The sequence below is a fragment of the Solea senegalensis genome, linkage group LG2 (genome assembly GCF_019176455.1).
Source record: "Solea senegalensis isolate Sse05_10M linkage group LG2, IFAPA_SoseM_1, whole genome shotgun sequence".
Taxonomy (NCBI): domain Eukaryota; kingdom Metazoa; phylum Chordata; class Actinopteri; order Pleuronectiformes; family Soleidae; genus Solea; species Solea senegalensis.
In genome coordinates, this window is record NC_058022.1 from 31,649,120 (window position 1) to 31,671,525 (window position 22,406).

At 42.1% G+C, this 22,406-nt stretch overlaps 1 protein-coding gene across 1 annotated transcript in view; it reads left to right on the forward strand.

Moving 5' to 3' along the window:
• The window catches only part of LOC122765406 (receptor tyrosine-protein kinase erbB-4-like), a 253,999-nt gene that overhangs the window by 202,295 nt on the left and 29,298 nt on the right, over positions 1-22,406 (forward strand). Inside the window, exons 18-21 of the mRNA XM_044019642.1 lie at positions 3,534-3,666; positions 12,513-12,635; positions 13,944-14,042; positions 18,422-18,607. Of these exons, the coding sequence (XP_043875577.1) occupies positions 3,534-3,666; positions 12,513-12,635; positions 13,944-14,042; positions 18,422-18,607 (541 nt within the window). The remainder of the gene's footprint in view (positions 1-3,533; positions 3,667-12,512; positions 12,636-13,943; positions 14,043-18,421; positions 18,608-22,406) is intronic.

The following is a 22,406-nucleotide window of genomic DNA, read 5'->3' on the forward strand; positions in this document are numbered from 1 at the left end:
CTCCAGGTTGTTCTTCTGCTCTTACAATGGCATTATCCCTCTGTCTCATGTGGTGACCTTGTGTCACTTGTTCTGCTGTAAACCTTTTTCCTTCCTAATTATAGAAGTCCTCTCCCTGTTCTCTGCCGTGTTCTGCCTCACTCTCAATTATGCTTTTCACCATTGTTTTCTCTCTGCTCTCCCCTCCTATTGCTCCTGTCTCGCGCTGTGTATATATGTACGAATAAATGAATAACTCTAGTTAATTTGTTGGATGCATTTGCTCATGAATCAGTAAGAAATGTGAATATATGTAGGGTACCAAAAATACGAGGGGAAAAACAAGAAATGTGCGCGAGGAAGCCAAAAACAACACACGGGATTGTCTAAGTAAAAGAAACAAAAATAATGTATATTTTATATACAAAAAAAATACACACATTAAGTGTGTGTTTCAAAAAAACATTAATTGTATGAACATTTCCGCTATATACAGCCCGATGCAATGTAAATATAAACTGTAAGAGATACTTTTCTTATTATTTTGGTGTCCAACTAAATTACACAATCTTATATAAATGCACATAACGAAAAACATGTATGCAATTGTGACTTTTGACGTACTGTGTATTGCGATTGAATGACTTTTGAAGTCACGCATCAGCTCAATATTTACTGTGCTATAGATTTAAAACAAAATGCAGCATGAAATATCAAAATATGAACTACTATACATATATCTATATTTATGGATGTGTATCTATCCTCTCAACCTATAACTACAAATGTAATTTAAAGAAAAGTTGCGACCCTTTCTAAAAATGCACTAAAAACTGTGTAATGTGTAATTTGTTACTTCACTTGAACCTTTATGAAACAGACGGAGGGCCAAAGAAAATATTTTTTTAATTAATTAATCCCTTAAGCAGCTGTTGGTCTTACTTATTGAGATTGTTTTACAGCCCCCATCTACTGTGTTGATCTTGTCCCTTTTATTTCATCTTAACTTTTTAATATATCTGTTTTATTTTATCTTTACGTTTTTATGTTTGCTTTATGTTCTTATTTAAGATGTAAAGTGACCATGAGTGCTTGAAAGGCGCTTACAAATAAAGGAGCATGACCCAGCATGAGATTTCCATTGATTCCCTGAATCCCTTTTCACAAAATCATTCATTGCAGATGGTGAATGACTAAAAATGCTTTGGGTCATTGCACGGAGAAACATTGTCCTTGAACTGATTATTTACCACGTTGGGCACAAAATGGTTTCAACGTGACCCATCCTTGCTTGCAATGACTAAACCTTTGGTGCAAGCTCCTCTTCTACCTCATTTTTATCCCCTCACTTGTAAACTGCTCAACCTGCTAACTGTGGAACCTTCCAGAACGACACGTACTACTGCTGGAAGTACCAAAAAGAGAATAGGTCGTGTTTGTTGTTGTTTGTTGAGTTGAGAAATGTCTTCATCCACCGGTGACACTTGGTCGTGTTAGCGTAACTGTTAGCAAAGATGGCGGACACTGTTTACGTTCTGGGAATGAGGTCCAGTCCCCCTACGAGCCTCCGACCAAGTGTCACTGGTGGGCACGTAACAAAGAAAAGAATGAAGATATTTCAATTTTTCAAAAATACTACCCCTAATCTAGTAATACTAAGATAAATGCAAGTCGGTGAAGTATTCCTTTAAGAGTCTTGTGCTTTTAGGTGCTAAATAAAGGTTCAAGACAATTAAGAGACACTTGTTTCCTCTTTCGCTAAACATTGACTGTATGTTTATTTGAAGCCGATTATTTCTCACACTGTACGTTATATTTGTGAATCGGACCAGTGCCATGCACTCTTTGTCAGTTTTCGTATCTACTTTCCATTTACTGGCCCGAGTGTCTCGTTATTGTTGCTACTGTTCCTCCTTATTCCCCCCCGCGCGACCCCCCCGAACCCAATCATCCCAAACTGCAGCATTGCTATTCACCACATGGCCGTATATCTCATTACATGGAAGCCCACAGCCTCTTTGTACATTTCAAGATCCCCTCCCTCCCTGCCTCCCTTCCTCCCTTCCTCCCTCCCTGCCTCCCTCCTTTAAGTCCATCATGATCGATACTGCGGCACCTTCCTCCACTAAAGCTCTGCGGTACACAAGTCTTCCATTAGCTGCTAATGGCCTCTGCAACTAATAGAGTTTTGAAACTCAAGTGTCAGGTAGTAGCAGGTGTTATTTTATGCAGCAGTATAGTATTATAGTTAAATTAAAGAATAAAAGGAAAAAGGGGAGAGTACAAAACAACCTGGCACTGACAAATGGAAAATGGAACAGATATGGTTAAGAAGAATGGATAAAAGAGGAGAAGGACTGAGTGGCAGTAGGCAAACGTGCAGTAGGTATGTAAATGGCAAAAGCATTAGTGCCATCATTAGTGAAGAGCAATAGCTTTTAACTTGCAACCTTTTTATTCTGTGCCTTGAGCGGAGTTTCCCCCCTCAGAATATTCACGGCGGACATTCTGATGGATATGTGCTGTTAACTTCTCATTTAGTTGAGGTTTTAAACTCGGATGAAACTATTTATGTATGAAACGCATGCCGGAGCTTCTCTGTCAGTCCAAGGAAGAAGGGCAAATATTTTCAACAGCTTTTTTCTCCCCCCCTCCCCCCCGTCTGATCTGTGAAAATGGAAGCTGCTGCCACTTTGGAAAAAGCTGTTAGTGTTGTCCTGATCATGTGTGTATTTATAGAAAATCACATATATATATACATACTGTACATATATATGTATATATGTATATATACATATATACATATATATGTATATATATATATAATATGCTGCAATTTGGTATATGTTTTTTAAGTCATGCTTGAGTGTTGTAGATTTAAAACAAAATGGAGCATTAGCTGCATGAGACCTGATCAAAATGTTAAAGGAATACTTCACCAATTAGCATTTAGCTTTGTATTACTAGAATAGTCGTAGTATTTTTGAAACATTGTGCCTCCCAACCTCAGTTTCCCCTGAGTTGAGAAATCTCGTCATTCTTCTCTTTGTTACATGCCCACCAGTGACAAAAATGGGGAATTAGCATTGCAGTTTCAAGGCTCGGACCAATTGTCGCTGGTGAATGAAGATATTTCTCGACTCAGGGGAAACTGAGGTTGGGAGGCACAATGTTTCAAAAAGACTACCCCTATTCTAGTAATACAAAGCTTAATGCAAATCGGTGAAGCATTCCTTTAACTAAATTGGCATAGAACAGTCAAAATGAGTGTTATGTTAAGGCTAACTGGGCGGTTGTCAGGGCGGGGGACGACAAACTACTGATTCTCTGCACCGAAGGATCTCTTGAATCGATAGAAACGGGCCACTTGATTAGTTCTGTGGTCGTCTTAATCAGTATCGCAGTTCTTGGCTGCAGGCAATCGAGCTGGATATTTAATTCCAGATTCAGGGCTCTGAGTGTAATAGCTGGTGTTTCTTTCAAAGTTTCTTGTATTTTTTTTTTTTTACGGTTTCAGCTGTTTTGACGCTTCCCTCTGTCTTTGGTCGCCACAGGACACCTCTAATAGCAGCTGGCATCATCGGGGGTCTATTCATCATCGTCATTCTGGCGCTCAGCGTCGCCGTGTACGTCCGCCGCAAAAGCATCAAGAAGAAGAGGGCCTTGAGGCGCTTCCTGGAGACAGAGGTGAGGGGGAAGGGGTCGTAGCTTGAAATATTTTGCGTGTGTGCATCTCTGTCTACAGAAAATGCTTGCTAAAGCTAAATACTCCCCCTCCCCCCCCCTTGACTCTTAACTAAAGCTAATTTGTCTCAGACGATGAGGACTTGGAATCGAAAATGAAATAATCATAGATTTTTCCTGTAATCTTCAACTAATTTCCACTGCGTAATGAATTTTATTGATCGGGGATAGATGTTTGGTGAGGTTTCCTGAAATATAGCTACTGTATAATTAATTAAACCAGACAAAAGAGCTCAAGTGGACACTTTTTCAGTGGTAGACTGAGTTGTCTTTCAAACAGGAGGTGGAGGTTTGATATGGAGGTAAAACGTGCACAACAGCCAGCGTTGGTGTTGAAAATGGCTCCTGTGTGGATGACTGGGTGAATGGCTGAAACCGTTTGACCACAATGGAGACCCTTTGCCTCAAAGAGGGGTAAAGGTTTTAACCGATGGACGCCAACCTCAATTACACTTACAAGCAGAACCTTGAGATATTAAACCTTGGCCGTGGTACATCGCCAAACCATGGAGTGCGTAGAAAAAAAAAAAAAGGTTTCCAATTATGCATGGCCGCCATCGCCCATCGATCTGGCCTTGAGGAGGCTTCATTTCCTGGAAGCTCCAGACAGCAGAGCAGACTTGATATTCAAAGGAGAAAAACACTGAGGTGTAGGTGAGTCCAGGGTTTATGTGCATGTGTGTGTGTGTGTGGGGGGGGGCCCCCAGCCGTTACGTCACCACTGCAGGTCCACTCACTGGCCTTGCCTCTCAAAGTGGGACTGGCTTGCTTGTCAGCCTGCATTAGGATAATTTACAGGTAGAGGCAGTACTAATATAGACAGCTGTCAGGACAAAGATGGGAATTGGAGGAGGGCAGCCACGGGCCGTTCCTGCCTCCTTCCGGACCACACAAATCCATCTTAATCAAACAAGAGGCGCACCGACAGCCTCTTGACCGGGAGGTAAGTCATCAGCCTGGGCAGATTTGCTAATGTACTGTCACAGAGCAGGAAGACAAGAATGGCAGGGGGGGATCCTCTTGGCCGCTTTTGCACCTGCTATGTAAAGTTTTCCCGGGACTGATTTCTTGCTCAACACTCCACTGGGACAGTGTGAAATATAACCAGGCGAGGTCACTTTTCCTGTCCGGCAAGGAGACCTAATTGGGTGTGAAAGTGATTAGATCCGTTGCAGGTCGGCCTAAAGGTTACCCAGACGAGTCATTAAGTGCAGGTCGCGGGATCAATCCCCTCAGCAGCCTCAGTGCTTGTGCATGACATTGGCAGCTTTGTTGCAGTGATGCTGAGCGCGACACCAAACCTGCTCAGTCTTTTTCTCACCGTTAAACTGCCTTTTTTTCTGGCTGGAAACTGAAGTTTGTATAATCAGCGCCAAACTCCACAGAGAAGACGGGATCAGGAAAGTCTGTGTTTTTAATGTTCGAATAACTCACACACCCGCACTTCAAATAAACCCCAACTCTTGAAGGTGCACATCATTATTTGTCCTTGAACCTGTCCTAAAAGTACACGTAATGAGCTTAATGTTGTTGCATTCTGACTTTTAATATACTCTAATGCAGGTACTTCACATTCATTTTCCATCCTAATGCTGTTTTTTCACCCTGGGGGTGATTTCATAGCAAATTATTAGGCTGTGCTCCACAGATTTGTAAAATCTGTGACTGGGAAACTGTGAATCTCACTGCCTGAACCTTCTCCTCCATGTTTTTGCCCTTGTTTCCCGTCAGATCGAACTCACTGTCAAATAATGGTATTAGAGAATACACTGAGAAACAATGAAGCAATGCTCTTTGCAGCTTATATCACTTTCCTGAGGCTCCTTTTTGTTCCTGATGAAACTGCACGATAGGCGGCATGTGAATGTGGGTTCTCCTTTCAAACGGTGTACTGTATATTATACGTGTGAATGAAGCTCAGGCTTTCCTGGATGTGAGGGATTTTGGGACAGCTTTGGCTCGGGGACTCCCGCCCTCTCTCCCACATCCCCCCCCCCCATCTTCTCTTCATCACCTCTTGTGTCAGATAGGAAAACGCTGCTGCAGCCGCCTCCAGTTCGCTGTGTCAGAGTGTGATCTGAGCACTCAGGCGGCATTTCCATATCAAGGACACTGCATGTGAAGGCTGCTGTCGAGAACACAAATTTATTTCATGACTTTTTTTTTTTTTTGCTTTGCATTGCTATTTTCTCTCTTTTTGGCTCCACCACCACCATCCATCCTTTTGTTTTCATTTCATCTCTGCGTCTATATTTCTGGCACTTTATCGCTTTCTTTTTAAACGTTTTTTCTTCACGTCTCACACTGCGGTGCCTCTTTTTTTTTTGGAAGAATACCTGGAAAACAAATTGCTTTTTGCGCAGGCAGAGACAAAACAAACAGCACAGAGCCCCCACGCTGTCGCAGCGTCACCCTGGGCCCTCAACCTTGACCCCACGTTCTATGAAGCAGGAGTAATACGCTTGGAGTCGCCCCTCTCTTTCTCCACCCAGCTGTGGATAGTGGATAGGTTTAAACGAGTGTAGTGCAGCCAAGTATTGTTCAGACAAACTGAACCTCACGTTACATGTTTAAGTTAAAGCTGCAGTGCGTAACTTTCTGTGGTTTTTGTTGACGTTATTATTCTGCCTCTGTATTTATAAGTAACGTACTACAGTAACGTAACTTCCTGGTGATTCAAAAGACAGCAAATATGTTCAATATCAAAGAAATAAAACTTGAAAACTTCACACTTGTATAACAGGGTCAGCCTGTAAAACAACAGATATAGCAGATACACTTTATTAGGTACACCTAATGATGTCTGTTGAGGAGAAGAAGAGGAAGAAGGTCTTCTTTAAACCTTGGTTGTAACAGGTGTTTATTGGAGTTGTGGTTGCCTTTCTATCATCTTGACCAGTCTGTTGATTCTCCTCTGACCTCCAGCATCAATAAGTGTACGTTTCCTCCCAGAGAATTTTTCTCTTTTTCAGACCGTTCTCTGTAAACACGAGAGATGGATGGTTGTGCATGAGAATCCCAGTAGATCAGCAGTTTCTAAAATACTCGTGTTCATCTTTCTTCCTCATTCTGATGCTCAATTTGAAATCCAGCGGCTCGTCTTGACCAGGTCTTCATGCCTTAATGCGCTGAGTTACTGTTGTGTGATTGGTGTACCTAATAAATTGATCCCCTCAGGCGATATCTATAGCGTTAGTTCACGACTGTCAAGCAAGTTCTAATTATCTCAAAAACATCAAATTATTCTGAATTGTAAATATCATAACCAGATTTTTGTGCTGTCAGTCTGAAATACAGGCAGGGAGTGAAGTGTACACTATAGTTGCACTGGGTTTTGGGTGTTTTTATACAAAATGAATCAGATTAGGTAAAAACACAAAAGTCAGAGATTAGACACAAAGTTTTTGGATTTAAAGTTTGATTTTGTTGCTCTTTTAGCTCTTTGGTTATATTTAGAAAAACATTTGTCAAGATAATTTGGTTGTCTTAATTATCTGACGTGTGAAACCACTCCTGGTGCACACAGCACTATATTTGTTATTTCTTATCTGAAGTGCGAACAATCGCCGAAGAAGAAAGCAGCAACAACTATTCGACCTAAGACACTGTCCAACTGGAAACTGGACTTAAAATGTGAAGAAATATAAAGCAAAGCCCTGTTTCTGTAAGTGAAGAATAACTTCACTGTCTGAATTACTTATCTTATTCCTAATCTGAGATGAGTTTGTGTTGCTATTAATTTACATGTAATAGCTGTTAGGCTAACGCTGGTGGCGCCGCGGTCTCGTTTCACTTCATTTCCGTGCGACTGCCCAAACAAATGCCGCGCTTTATATACGTAACGCAAACATTAAAGTGTGCAGAGCACGTTTTGTGTTCGAGGACGCTGTTTACATATTCAGCACCTCAATAATTCCAAGAATGTATTCTGACCCGAGGCTCCGACATCCTGCATATTTGCCCAATGAAGCGTCCGAATCCTCTCCACCGCTGAAGCTCATTTGGCAGAGGCACAGTGCATTATTAGCTGGTAAATAAAGTGTCGGGGTGAGAGTGTGTGAGTGCGAGAGAGCTCGGGAGAGTTTTGAAGGCTGCGTGTCTCCTCTCTCCTCTCGTCTCCTCTCCTTCTTCCTCATCAGTCTGCCTCGGCCTCATTCTAATGAGACAATAACAGCTACAGCCGGTTACCATCTGCTCTTATTACCACTCCGTCACCAGCTCCCTCTCTCTCCCCGCCTCTCCGAGTCGCTCCGTTTCTCATCCTTACCTGCGCCGTCACGTTCTCGCCCCCTTCCTGTGGTGTTTGCACAAACACATTAATGCAAAACGTGCTCTTTGGCCAAATATGATGGTGCGATGTGACGGACGTGACCGGAGCCCGTCCTTCTCCTCTCCTCTCCCAGTAAATAACGTCAACGACGACTGTTTCTGTGTAATGTAATAGTCTGTTTAGAGGCCTTGGACCTGCACTCACCCACTTAACATGATTCATCTTGTTGTCCAACGGGGTTCGTTTTCATCATTTTTCGGATGCTAAAATTCACTGCTGTGGTAACAACTTCATGGAGGCCTGTGTGAAGGTGTCAAATGGATCCTGGATAATCATCAGCGTCATGTCACCAGTGCATGTCATGTTAATGGATTAATATCAGTCGATTATTTAGCAGCCAGACTCAGTTACGTTCTTATTTCCATAGAAAACCCACCAATCTGAATTAGAAGAATTGAACGGTAGTCCTTGTGATTGGCTAATTACGTTGTTTTGAAGTGTGATTTCAATTTGAAAACAATCTATTAAATTGAAACCAGTTGTTAAACTTAAAAAAAATAAAACACTTCAGTTGGTATCTTGTGTAAAATTTAAGCTGGTATTGTCACCAGGCATCAAGAGATCTAAGCACCTCTATACTGAGACGCAGATAACATTAAAAACTTGAATCGTACAGACATTTTTTTAACTACAACCTATCATTTTAAATTATGACATGAACTTGTTAACTGAATTTAATTGACCTTTATTGAATGTCATGTTTTTCTCTTTAAACTGTTGTAGTTTTTTTTTTATATAACGCTCCAAATTTGGGACAATAAAGTTAAACTTAGGATGGAGGTTTTCTTCCCTACCTGCTTCACTATTACAGAATCACTCATAGCCACTTCTGTCATCTCTCTCACTCCCCCTTGTATTTATTCATCCCTCATCCGTCTTGCATCGTCTTCTCGCTCACTCACTCCCCGCAGTGATATCCCAGCGGGCTTACACCGCCGCCCCAGGCCCCGGCAATAACACTAGCCATTAAACGGCATGTCATTGCCTCGCTGCGGGCAATGTCATCCATTCTGTGGACCGGGCCTGCCGGAGCAAACGCTGGTCCCATTGTGCTGATGGTTTTATATCACATTGAGTAAGTGCTGGTGTGGCTGACCGACTGATATATGGTCTCATTATATTGTTTGACGACCGTGGTTGAGCTGGGTGATTATGCTGCTGATAAACCGCAGCGAAAGAGGGACCCGGTGGGCTGATAGGCTCATTAAGACATGTATTGATCAGAGGCATTGACTTATAGTGTGTGTGTGTGTGTGTGCGTGTGTGTGTTTGATAATGATATGAGCACAAATCTGCACATGTTATCAATTTTTCTGAGCGTGTCCTCTCGTCTGGTTGGCTGGAGGAAATGAAGAGTGCGTTCACCGGGGGCCGCTTTATTAGGTACGCCTGTTCAACGGCCTGTTCAACACAATATCTAATCAGCCAATCACATGACTGCAAATCAATGCCTAAATCCATCAATATCACATGTTTGTTTTTTTTGATCTCAAGCGGCAGTGCTCCATTATGTTTTACAGTAAACATCTCAAAGTCCTTGGCAATAAAACAGACTCTGTTCCTGAAGCTAGACTTATATTTAGAAAGCAAATGGAATTGCAATATCTTTAAGGGAAAAATTGCAATGGAACAGTATATTTCTCATAAATAATGTTCCAAACGTCTGAACAGAACCTGGAAATCAGCTTTGTGTGTGTATACTTGACACATGCAGCATGGAATGAGCTGCAGAAGGACTTGAACCTTAGAGAGTTAATTGCACTAAATGCTTTTGAAATCCGAATAAAAACAACTGGATGCAGATTCATTTACATGTTATTGTTTTAGTTGCGTAAGTTGTTGGAATTACTGCGCCGGTGCCTGCCTTGAAAATGACTTTCTTACCGTCAGTGGGAGTCGTCCCTGGTTAAATAAAGGTTAAATAACGTCAAATTAAACCTTGAGGCAGAATGGAAGCACTTTATTCAGTGTCCTGTGTTTCTAATAAAGTGGTCAGAGAGTGTGTGTGTGTATTTTTGTGTTCCTCCCTCTGGCTCAGATCTATCAGCAGCTCAGTTACAGGTGCCAGTTCCTGCTCTTTATATTTAGCAGCCAAGGCTTTGTTGGGCGGCTGATGGTGAGGCGGGTGGCCGGCCAGCTGCTGGGACTCAGCTCAGTGTCAGCTGTTACTGGCAGCCAGGCAGCGTGGAGGAGGCTTGTCATAACCTTGAATTGGAATTTGTTTTGTATGTGCACAGCTGGTGGAGCTGCTACTCTCTGTCAGCTGTGATAGCAGCTGACACCAAAAGCTGCGATTGTTTAGTGGGGTGGGCACGCGGCGGAGGGCGGCAGCCCACTCTAATGGCTGCCAGTTTTGACAGTACTTCAAGTTCACACCCCTGGATGTGAAGTATTATTATTATTATTATTAGTCTTTCATAAAAGTTGAAAATTGTGTGTGTGTGTGTGCGCTGAAAAATCACGTCAACCTGACAAAAGAAAAGCATGAATGAGTTCTTGTCATTTTTTGGACCCGACTTGCTTCAAGAGGTCTTCAGAAGGATACTTATTCTCAAAAACCTTATATACAGTATATAAATATGTGTGTGTCAAGTCAATTTTATTTATATAGCCCAACATCACTAACACAATTTGCCTCAAAGGGCTTTAAGGCCCTGGTATACTTCCACGCCAATGCTGTGCATTGCACGTAATCGCGGACCCTGGTACACTCGTGCGTCAGGGTCCTGTAGTATCCCACTTCACCATCGGGTGGTGGTACAAGTCTGGACACTGGGAAAGTTTACAGCTGAAAAGTCCATGGGGCAGGGGAGTCGGGGTGTAAGCCGGTTTCGGTGGTCACCAGGTCAAGGATTGGATGACTATCCTTGGCGACGTCTTCCTCTCTTGTCGAAATCTTTTTTCTGCTTGGTGAGCGCGGCTTATACTCCACCTACCAGTGGGACGGAAATTCAGTTCACACATGAGTCTGCGCGCGCTGTGCGCAGACTTATACCAAGTATCCTTAGACCCTCACGCAAGTATCCTTAGACCCGCACATCGATAGAGGACAAACTCTGGATGGACAGACGTGCTGTCTGTGTCAAGTTCAGCAGATTACAAGCAAAAAAAGAGTGGAAAGAGAAGAAGATGGAGACCAGGATAATTTTGAATATCAATAATGATGTCATTAATGACATCATGCCTCTTCCACCAACACCATCTGGAATTAGTTCCAGCTCCTCATCTCACCCTTAGAAAAGGACAAGCCATTGATAAATGGGTGGATGAGGATAATATTAGCGTTAGCAGTAATGAGTAGCTATATGATAGTTATAGTTAATATTTGAGCTGTGGTGTTGAAGGTCTAAGCCCATTGCAGCATGGAAAGTTTTAAGTTGAACTTTAAATATAGGGAGAGTGTCTGCCTCCTAGACACAAAGTGGGAGCTGAAAGCTCTGCCTCCCATATGTGAGTGTTTTGTCACTTTCTGTCCATACAGATTTTTAAATCCACATTCACTTGATGCCTTCAACTGCAAGCAAGAGCTCTCAGCCATGTTGTTTTTCATAGTTATCAACATTAACTGTTTAGAAACGTCTAGAAAAGTTTTTGGTCGCATCACTCAGTTTGAAGCAGACCATGATGATCTAAATGTGCTCTGAACCAATCTGTCAAATATGTCTTTCATGTGCTAGTAGCTGTGCTGTGTTGATACGTCTTGATTCCGTTGCCTTAAAAAGTCTTGTGGAAGACTCCCAGATTCCGCGTTTATTTTATATCTCATTGTCGTGTTAACTTCTTCTCTTAACTTTGCGAGCCATGATTTGGCTCATGCACTTAGACGTTATAAAATGAGAAACCGGATGTCCTTGAAATGCTCTGTTATTTTGATTTTATGTGCACGTCGTGTCAGGCGGACTGAACTTTATATTTACAATGTCAAAAATGTTTGCTCATACATTATAGGCCTCAAGTGTTGGTGGTATACTGGTCACTGTGAAGCTGTGGTGCAGATTTTAAGCAAAACAGCACAGTGGATACAAAGATACAAATAATTGTTTATAGAATAGAGTAATACTGAACCAAATGAAAGCATATCCGATCACATGGCATTGTATCTTATTTTATGTGTCGTACGGATTCATATAGAATAATTTCAAGTCTAATCATATTGTAGTGTCTTCTATTTTACTGTATCAAACTGGGTCATACCATATCGTACTTTATCGTACAATATTATATGTTATGTCAAATCATATTAATTGTTATTTTATTATATCGTACTGTATCACATCAGGCAGTATCTTATTATATTGTCATTTGGTTACGCACCATATCAAATCCACTTGCTCCAGAAGAGTAATTAAAAACATTCCCTCAATAGCTTATAGCCCATGTATAGATATGTATTAAATTGTCCTTCAAGAAGAGATTGACCCCTCTATATCTAATATATGTGTGTGTTGTGTGTTTTCAGCTGGTGGAGCCTCTGACCCCCAGTGGAACTGCACCCAATCAGGCTCAGCTGCGGATCCTGAAAGAGACTGAGCTGAAGAGGGTCAAGATTCTGGGTTCGGGAGCTTTTGGAACCGTCTACAAGGTCAGTGTGCGCATCTCCACGAGCCTGCCGCTGTGTGTGTGTGTGTGTGTGTGTGTGTGTGTCCTCCTTCAATTATACAGCCCCCCGATGATAAATCAAACGTCAGCTCAGTGGTGAAGACGACACTCAAGCTCACACGCTCTGCCCTCTCCCCGGCAGAGCGCTGCTTGACAACCTAAAACAACAAGAATAAACATTCCCTTTATATCAGTGTTTCCTGACAGATGTGAGTCTGCTCAAGGGCTGCTCAAGGATCTGGAAGAGAAAGAGCCGTTCGCTTGCCAAATTCACTGCCCTTGGCAAAATTATTCATACCCCAAAAAACCTCATACTCATTGAATAAACACTGCACTGTCTACCAGCGGCTTTAAATTCTTCTCAGTAGCACTATTGACGGGCTGCCTTGTAGTTTTATAGCTATATTTTATTACAATTAATTTGCATATTCCGCCTGCCATCAATTTATAACCGTATTATGATCCGCAGCTTCTTTGCTTGTAGCAGGTGATTGGATTTAGTAAAGTGAATAAAATCCTAATGTGTACTAATTTTATTCCTTGTCATTTTATTGAAGGTGTTTAGACTCTCCTGAGAATGAGCACAGCTCGGAATTTTTTTTATGTTATTTTTAGTTTCGTACAGTGTCTCACATGGCATGCTTACACACACACACACACACACACAGGCAGTAGGTAAGTCTGGGGTGTAAATTTTAGTCACTTTGCCATTTATTAGATTTCTGTCCTTGTCCTAGTATGTAAGCAGTAGTGGGGAATTGATTTATTGAATGAAGTGTGTCATGACCTCCGTTACACTAGATGGCGACGTACACGCAGAGGTAGACTCCCAAAGTCTTAGGGTTTTTCTATCGTGACTAAGTTGCACATAGTTGTTCTGATTTTAACCAAACTTGGTACGCTTGTTGTTCTTATGATTCCAAACAAATTTCCAATGTATTTCAATTAGCTCCGCCCACCCAGAAGTCGGCCATTTTGGGGAAAAAAAGGCTAGTCTACGCATTCAACAAACTTGTCCTAGCATGTTTGAGCTAGCCACGTCAAACTCTAAGATTAGAATTGAAATCTTAGAATTCATGCTGTTTTATTTTATTTTTTTTTCCTTTCATAGAGCAAATTCAGACCACTTAAGATTACATGTCTGAAAAGAAGTAAGAGGAAGTATAAACTTATCTGGTCCTACCCATTTCTAATCTCTCAGTCAACTTCCTTAACTATATGGACACATAATACAATAGGGAAAAAAAGTAAAAGTTGACGTAAAACGATGTTTGGTTGTGTGTTTTTTCAGGGCATCTGGGTCCCAGAAGGTGAGACGGTGAAGATCCCTGTGGCCATCAAAATCCTCAATGAGGCCACCGGTCCCAAAGCCAACGTTGAGTTCATGGATGTGAGTATTTGTCCTGCAACTACTTGCATCTGCTTTTTTGTGTGTATTTGTCAACGAGGAGACGGAGTGGTTTAAATGGTGTGTTCTGCAGTAAACTCTTATGAGAGAACCATCTCAATTGGAGCTCATAATAAAGTGAACTCTGCCATTCAGACAGACATGTATTGAACGGGACTCCCATTAAATAAAGCCACTTGTTTATGTGAGACAAGACTTTATTGGAATCTAAGAGTGAAGGAGGAGCGCTATGGGAGATTCACACATATAACTTGTCTCCGCTTTATTTTATTATTACCTTATCTAGTTGAGCATGCATGACATGACTTCATATTTTCTTCTTTTGTAATTCCAGTTAGAATACAACAACAGGAGTTCCCTCTATTTTTCCTGCTCTGATGGTTTTATTTGATTAAAGTATGAAAGGAACAGATTAGAAGCCTGAATACACTGAATTCACTCCTCTCAACTGTTATTATCTGCAGTGTTGCTGAGCAATTTCCGGAAACATTTTCCAATTAAATCGACAACAGAAAAAGATAATCTTCGAGTTTGTGAATCAAAATGTGTGTTGTTGCAGCCTAAAAATCACCGCCTTTAAAAAAAAAAACACACACACATCTAAATCACGCTTTTATTTGCATTTTAAGTCACTTTCACACATGCGAGACTTATCGACTTCTGAAATTAGCAGCCTGTTTCCATACTGGATATGTTTATTGTTGAAAAACTCTCAGTATAGTAAATGAGGTGACCATGACGCAGCTGTGATTTTCCGCCTTTTCTCCTCTCCTCACTCCTTTACCTCTGCGTTATCTTCCTTTCGACCATCTCCCCCTCCTCCCTCTCCTCTCTCCACTTTTCCCAGTGGGGGTCTCTGTCCATCCAGAGCCAATATGCTCTGTCTGCCGGCTTGTTAAACAGCAATCTAAAGGCAGGCTCACGCCTCACCACTGGGAAAGCGGCCACTGGAGTGCCAGCTCCAAACACACTCTGGAAATCCACACACACATAGATAATCAAACAACACACACTTTACAACAACCGGCTCCCCAGGTGGCGGCGGTGGCCTCACTCACGTGTGAGCTGATATGCTTGTGTCGGCAAATATGTGAGCGAGCGAGTGAGTGAGTGATATGTGAAATGCAAAGGGCTAATAATGTTCTCATTAAGTGTGTTCTCATGCACACACACACACACACACACGTGCTCGCACACAGCGCTGTGTCAGTCTATCACCTAGCTTGTAGAGTGTGTGTGTGTGTCATGGAAAGTGAGCAAGGGAGTAAGACGTAGACGAAGGGTCACCCGGCAGTAATGGAGGTCAGCGCGGAGGGAGATGAGAGAGAAACCAAAACACACACACACACACACACACAAGTTCCACACATCTCCATGTAGCATTTAGCCCCAAGAGTAGAAAGCAAGAGCTAGAATTTAGCCCAACGTAGTTTACAACTCCCTGGGATCACAGGTGTGAATAAAAATGCTTACTCTTCACTTGCTGAAGAGTAAGCTGCTCAGGAATTGTCACTAATTACATGTTATTACTCCTTTAAATGGTACTCTCTCAAAAGCTAACTAAGCTAAGCAAACTCAGATGGTGCTCGACTGTGAAGCTAGTTTCAAGTTGGGTGTTCCACATAGTAACTGTTTTAGAGTTGCTTTTACATTTCTCAAGCAGACATCATGTTACCTCGGGCTTTTTGCGCTTCTTTAGATTTGAAATAATCAACCAAACTAAAAGTCAAATGCATAATAAGTAACTTTCTTTGCATTCATTTGATTCTCAATCAAGATACACTGGTGAGAGTCACTTTACATTGTTGACCTTTTGACGACTAAGCCTCAAAATGTGTTATTTTAACCATTAAAGGGCCAGAAAATGTCCTGTGGGTAAGTGCTTTTGCCCATTTTTTCAGAATGACTTTCAATATCTGGCAGTTATTTACAATTTACTGCATGTTAAAATAGTGTATTACGGTGAAATTACCGTAATAACCACACATTGGGTTTGGAGTGCATCTTCTGAGCTTTTAGAAACTGCTAGCACAAACCATATATAATTATTAACTACTAAACGACAGTGAATATTAAAAAGTAATCGTAATTGACAGCTGTAGCAAATAAGTTACTACTCAACACTAGCTATGTTTACGTGGACATAATAATTGGAATTGAAGCCTGAGCAGAATAAATCTGCTTAATGTGAACAGTCCAATCAGAATTACTGATCAAATTTATGCCACTGGTCATTCCAGTTGGTGTCCGTGTAAATGGTTGTTACTATAGCCCAATCTCTTATTTTCATGCCCCTGAAAACAAGGAAGTTCATTTCTAAACAGACTAAATTGAACTGGATTATTATTTTCCACTTCCCTTCTTTCCTTTCCTTTCCTCCCCTTCATCATCCTTGTTGTGAGAGCTGCGTAGATGAGGCCGGAGTCGTGTAACGTGCAGCCGTTGGAGAGGGAAGCAGGTGGTTTTATGAAGGAGGAGATGTAGTGGCACTACTAAGCTGCTGCAAGGCTCTGTGTAAATCAGTTCACTGATGTGCCACAAGCTGTTCCGTGGCCTATGGCCCAGCCTCTCCTCTTTGGAATTAATCTACTCACACCCACAGTACCACCACCGCAACCACCGCCACCACTGCTCCCCTTAAAAGCTCATTCTTTAGTATCTAAATTTAAAAAAGGCACCTCATCTATCTATCATCTTGCCCCAGGGGCCAGGCCTGGATATACACCAGCATGACCATTTGCTGTATGCCACAGAGAGAATGTGTGTGTTTGTGTGTGGGGGGGGGGTTAGAGGATGAGAATGACTGAAGTGAGTGTTTTTAACTCCGAGTGGAGCTTCTGCGTATATACGCCCGTCGTAACGCTTCATCACCGGCGCACATGCTTCCACTCACGGCTCCGCAATAACAATTACCCGACGTTGAGCCTCGGCCGCTCAAATCGCCATGCTCATCTGCTGCTGAGAAAGAGAGAGAGAGAGAGATAGAGAGAGAGAGAGAGAGAGATAGAGAGAGAGAGAGATAGTGAAGCCATAAAACGCATTTGCACGCTGACTCAAACCAGACGTGTAAAAAAAAAAAAGAAAAGTAGCTCATGAAATCAGACACTCTGTTTTTTATTAGACAGCATCAGGAATCATAAGCCTTCTTTTCTGTATATATATATATTTTTGGGATGTTTTGATTTGCACTGGTGCAACATTTAAGAACCTCTGCGCGAGTTGAAAAATGAGATGAAAAGCATCAGATGAAGAGATGTTTCTGCAGGCTCTTTTCTCCGCTCTGGGAATGCTCCGTGGACAGATGCTGTGGATGTCTTAATTTATGCATCCGGCTCCACCTCCATGAGGAAGTCTTTGGAATACAGCGTGGTGTTATTCAATGGAAAAAGAGATCAAATGTAGAGGTGACTCCCTTTGTTTACACCACCGTGGAGTTCACTGCACTCTTTAAATCCTCGGACATTGAGCAGCATATCCCAGAATTAGACAAAATGAATACAACTGACCCTTATAATATCTTCTAACGCACCTCCACCTTCCCTCGGGATGTTTGGGAATGTGGTAAAAATGGTCTCTCCTTCTCTTACTTACTTAAGTGTCACCAAACAAAGCAGCAGTAGACCAGAGGCTCCCATGTCCATGCCAGCTAAAAACACAGATTTTCTCTATGGTCTCTATGGAGTTTGGTGCTGGAAAAACCTTTATATAAGCAACTTACATTCCTAAGCACATCCCTATCAACTCAGTATAGACCAGCTGAAACTGACAAATCACAAAGGCCTCTGTGTAACCCTGGCACTCGTAATTTGTCTCCAGAGTCTTCCTCATTGTATCTTTGTTGAACCTAACGTCACTGGGGCAGAGGATCGATAACTCAACCACGCAGTCCTCCCCAAGGTCGACTCGAGGTATCAGCAGAGGACGGCGCCAGACATTTTGGCATGACGTCTCTGCCCTCTCCCCCTTTTCTCCAAAACCAGATATATGCCATAAGTCTGGGATTCACAGGCAGAAGGATGGAGGATGCTCCAACTGTTGACATCTTCTTGTTCATGTTTGGTGTTCAGCTCTGCTCGGATCTGAGCTGTTTCCGACATTTACAAACTCTAGTTTCCAGGTGGAAAAGGCTGTCTAACAAGGCTGATCTCATTGAACTGATCCCTTCAATGACATTGACTTTTTAATGTAACTCTACTCTGTAATGCTTATATCTCATGCCTTTGAACAAGGATCCAACACGGACATAAGTATTGATAAGGCATCAAACTGTGCAACGTTTTTACAACACCAGCTCCAGTCATTTGGAGGCATGAAAGTCTTCTTAGTCCCTCTCTTGTCTTCCTCCCCCCCATCTCACCCAGGAGGCCCTGATCATGGCCAGCGTGGAACACCCCCACCTGGTGCGTCTGCTGGGCGTCTGCCTGAGCCCCACCATCCAGCTGGTGACGCAGCTCATGCCGCACGGCTGCCTCCTCGACTACGTGCACGAGCACAAGGACAACATTGGCTCGCAGCTGCTGCTCAACTGGTGTGTCCAGATCGCCAAGGTGAGTCAACACGGCCGAGCTGATTTCTGGTGCTGCGTTTACTGTAGTGTGTGTGTGTGTGTGTGTGTGTGTGTGTGTGTGTGAGGAAGGGTTTCGTAGGTTCAATTGCTTTGCGGTTTGTGGCCTTTTTTTTATTCTGTCCGAAATCTGTGTGACCTTTCCATACTCAGGTTTTCTATGTTGCCGTCCAGGCTTAGTGGTGGTGTTATGACAAGTTTTATATAAGTAGCACATTCAGTGAAGCTGTGATAGAGCTTAATAACCAGCGTCAGTTAAATTTTACTCTTTAATTTTGTGTACTCACTTGTTTTTAATTTCTTAATATCATGACCTTTATTTGTATATTTTGTGAATTCCTCACACACTATAAGGCAAAGATTTGCACAGTATTAAAAATCCCCCTCCGTCGCCGCGATACATTATTGTGTGATATAATGTGATTATAAATCACTGTAAGTGTCCACGGGGCTTAAATAAATATAATTCATTACAAGTCGGTTATAAGTCACTATAAGCACTCACTAAAAGTCTGCTTTAAGATTTAAGAGTCATCCAAACAGAACAACATAAAAATGCATATATTGCACATTATTGAATTTGTATGAATTGTTATAAATATATGCCACATTACTGGCCTAATGATGACTTGGTGTAAGTGCTTACAACTCTGATTATATAGAATTTAAAGATGCAACGGGATGCTTTATATGTTTATAATGTGTTATTATAGATACGGGCTTTAGGGGGGACGTGCAACAGATTATGCAAATTGTTTTCTCGCAAAGAAGCAGATGAATATTTGAAAGCCTATCATTTTCAGGACAAATGCAGAGTTTTTTTTTAGTGGCTGTTGCTGGCGACTCTTGTAAAAATAACTCAAAATTTGCCCCCGTTGATCCTAATTACCCCGTTGCGCTTGACACGTTGATCATTTCCACGACCTCCCTCACGGTAATGTGACGTCGTCAAGCCGGCGCTCTACTCCCAGAGGCGAATTATTCCGTCAAGAAACGAGTGACGACACGCACAAAGTGAACTAATTACCGTCCATTATTTGCAACTCAAACAAAATCTGCGCCCGCGAGTCGCTCGGGGAGCAGCGAGGCTTGAAACGTATTGTGTGTGCACTCGCGTACACAAATAACATGTGTGTTTTGTTTGCAAATGAAGGCAGGCAGCCCGGTCTGGTGTGATTGAACTTGTGTGAGTCATAAGTAGAGGATGGCAGGAGGCTGCGGGGCTGCTGGTGCTCCACATGCTGTGCAGGCAGACATATGCTGTGATGTAGCAGGAAAAGTTTCCCCCGTATCAGCGTGACGCCATTTAAAAAAAAAACTATGTTGAATACTTTTTTAATCAGTTGTGGTTTGTTGACGCTGTCTGACTTCATCAGTTTGCTAATTAGTATTATGAATATGCAGTATGTGGTCTTTGCTGTTGCTAAATGTCGTTAGGAAATGCGTGAAATAAAAAAAAAAATGAGGACAAATTGGGCAATTACAAAGCTTAACCAGAAGAGGTTTTTGTCCAGTTTATTGTACTGACCACTCGCTGAGGGCAGCTCACTTTCACTTCATGTCATTTACATTTGTCAAAAAGCTAAGTATAATTGCCATAAATGCCCCCCCTGTGATGATGGCAGCTAAATTGACAAGAAATTACGTAATTACACACAAAATGATGCCATAATTAGTGAGAGCTCTGCCCCTAGGGACCGCGAACCGTGTTGTTCCGACAGTTGTGGCGTTCATTTGATCCCCGCAAATAGATATGAGAGCGTGCAGGATGATTTGAGCTCCCATAAATGATCTGTATCTGTTGCATCTGAGCTGCTAAAAGGTTTTTCCCCATTTGACGTTTGCATGTCATGCATTTGTCATCTGAAACATTTGCTGTTTGTGGCTCGGTGCAGATGACAGACGATTATCTGGATTCGTTCCCCCAGATATAGGTTCTTCATTTCACGGGTGTAAATCTGTGATCTTTTTCAACCAAAAACTCACTTTGCCACTTTTAATGCTGTAGTTAAACTGATCTTTGATGTCATCTAGAACGACCTGTGTCGCAGTGTAATATCTAGGAGGGTTTATTGGCTATCTTTGTCTATAATTGGAGCCTTAAAAGAGACCTTATGCACTTCAGGCAAGGGCCTCGCTTTAAGGTAGCCGCCATGTTTCTACGGCAGCCTGAAAGGACAAACCAGCCAAAGCATGCATTTTGCATGAACTGAAGAAAAGGGGAAGGGTCCTCAGTTGTTGCAATCTGTAGTCTCACCAGTAGAGGTCACTAATTCCTTTAAATGGTGGCTCATTTTGTAGTCGGTCTCTTTGAAATCGCAAAAGCTCCTATTCATTGTTTTCTATCATTTTCTAATGATTGTTTTGTAACAGTAGCATCCATTGGTGTTAGTTAGTTAACTGATGTTAGTTTTGCATCAGTTTTAAAAGCATGACAGCGGCAATATCCTTGGATAAAACAGATGCTGCACTGAAACTATCAGTAAATGTGCAATAATCTATCAGTAAATGTGCAGTTACGTATTTCTTCCCTAATAATTCAGCTTTACGACATCTCACTCCTCGTTCACCTCCAAACCTTAGTACCATTTAAAAAAAAAAAAAACAACCTTCATGTGCAGATCATTTCCTTCTTGTAACAGATTCTCTTTTACATCAGTCAGACTCTTGACAGTGAGTTGTTTTGATCCAAGTCAAAGACGATATATTCTCTTGTTCTGATTGTCTGATTCGGTGACGAGCGTGTCAGTTTCATGGACCGGGGCGTTCGGTGTGGCAGAGCTTAACCCTTTCCGTTCCCCCTGTGATGGATGATCCTCGAGAGCTTGAGGAGCGGGTTACTTAAGCAGGTACTTATTGGCCTTAATTGGATTCGATTTCACCTGTGGCGACAGCAGGAGGGGAAGTGTCAGTTTCCTGGCGGTTCTGTAAGTGAGGAGGAGCAGGGGAGAGGATTATTCACCACTGTCCTGGAACCACTCTTCACTCTGACGTCCAATCCAGTCAATTGGCCGTGATTGATAGGAATAACTGCGATTCACTCGTGTGGATGATTCCGTTTGACTGATTGTTTGATTGATATTGATAGATTGATTGATCATTTAGAGACTGCATTCACACAGCCTCAGAAAGACTTGCCCTTTCCAATAATGCCGCCATCTTTCTCATTAATAAGTCAAAGCTATCTGCTCGTTAAACTCTCACATGGGACTTAAAGGTTTATATCTTGAGCTGTCTTGTATCACTGTTTTCATTTGTTTCTGAGCAGCGAGGCCATTCAGTCACGCAAAAAAGAAAAGATAGTCTCTTAGGTTCGCTTCTGAGCAATCTTTTTTTCCACTCTCGAGGTAACAAAAGGAAACTTGTCCTTCCAGGGGAACGAAGACACACACACACACACACACACAATTTTCCTCACAAAAAGGGGGGAGAATAATTCACCACATGCTTTCAATCGGTTTGTAAAAGTCCACGTATGACAGGAGGACAGGGTGATGAAAAGGGTATGAAAAGAGCAAAGATCTTCACAGTCGAGCCAAAGGCCATAAAATGACGCATCAAAGGCCGAGGAGTTTTCTTGTAGCTTTTGTGTCCCGTTCTTTGTTGTAATCTCAGTTTATCCAGCTGCCGCCTTGAGCTTTGCATTTACACTGAGTCTCACTGAAAGGCAGGTATATAACAGTGATCATTACACTTCAGTAATAACATGGAAATTATATGGTCATAATATTTCATAGATACCGTCTTATTTCAAATGTAATAGCAAATTAACGCAAACCTTT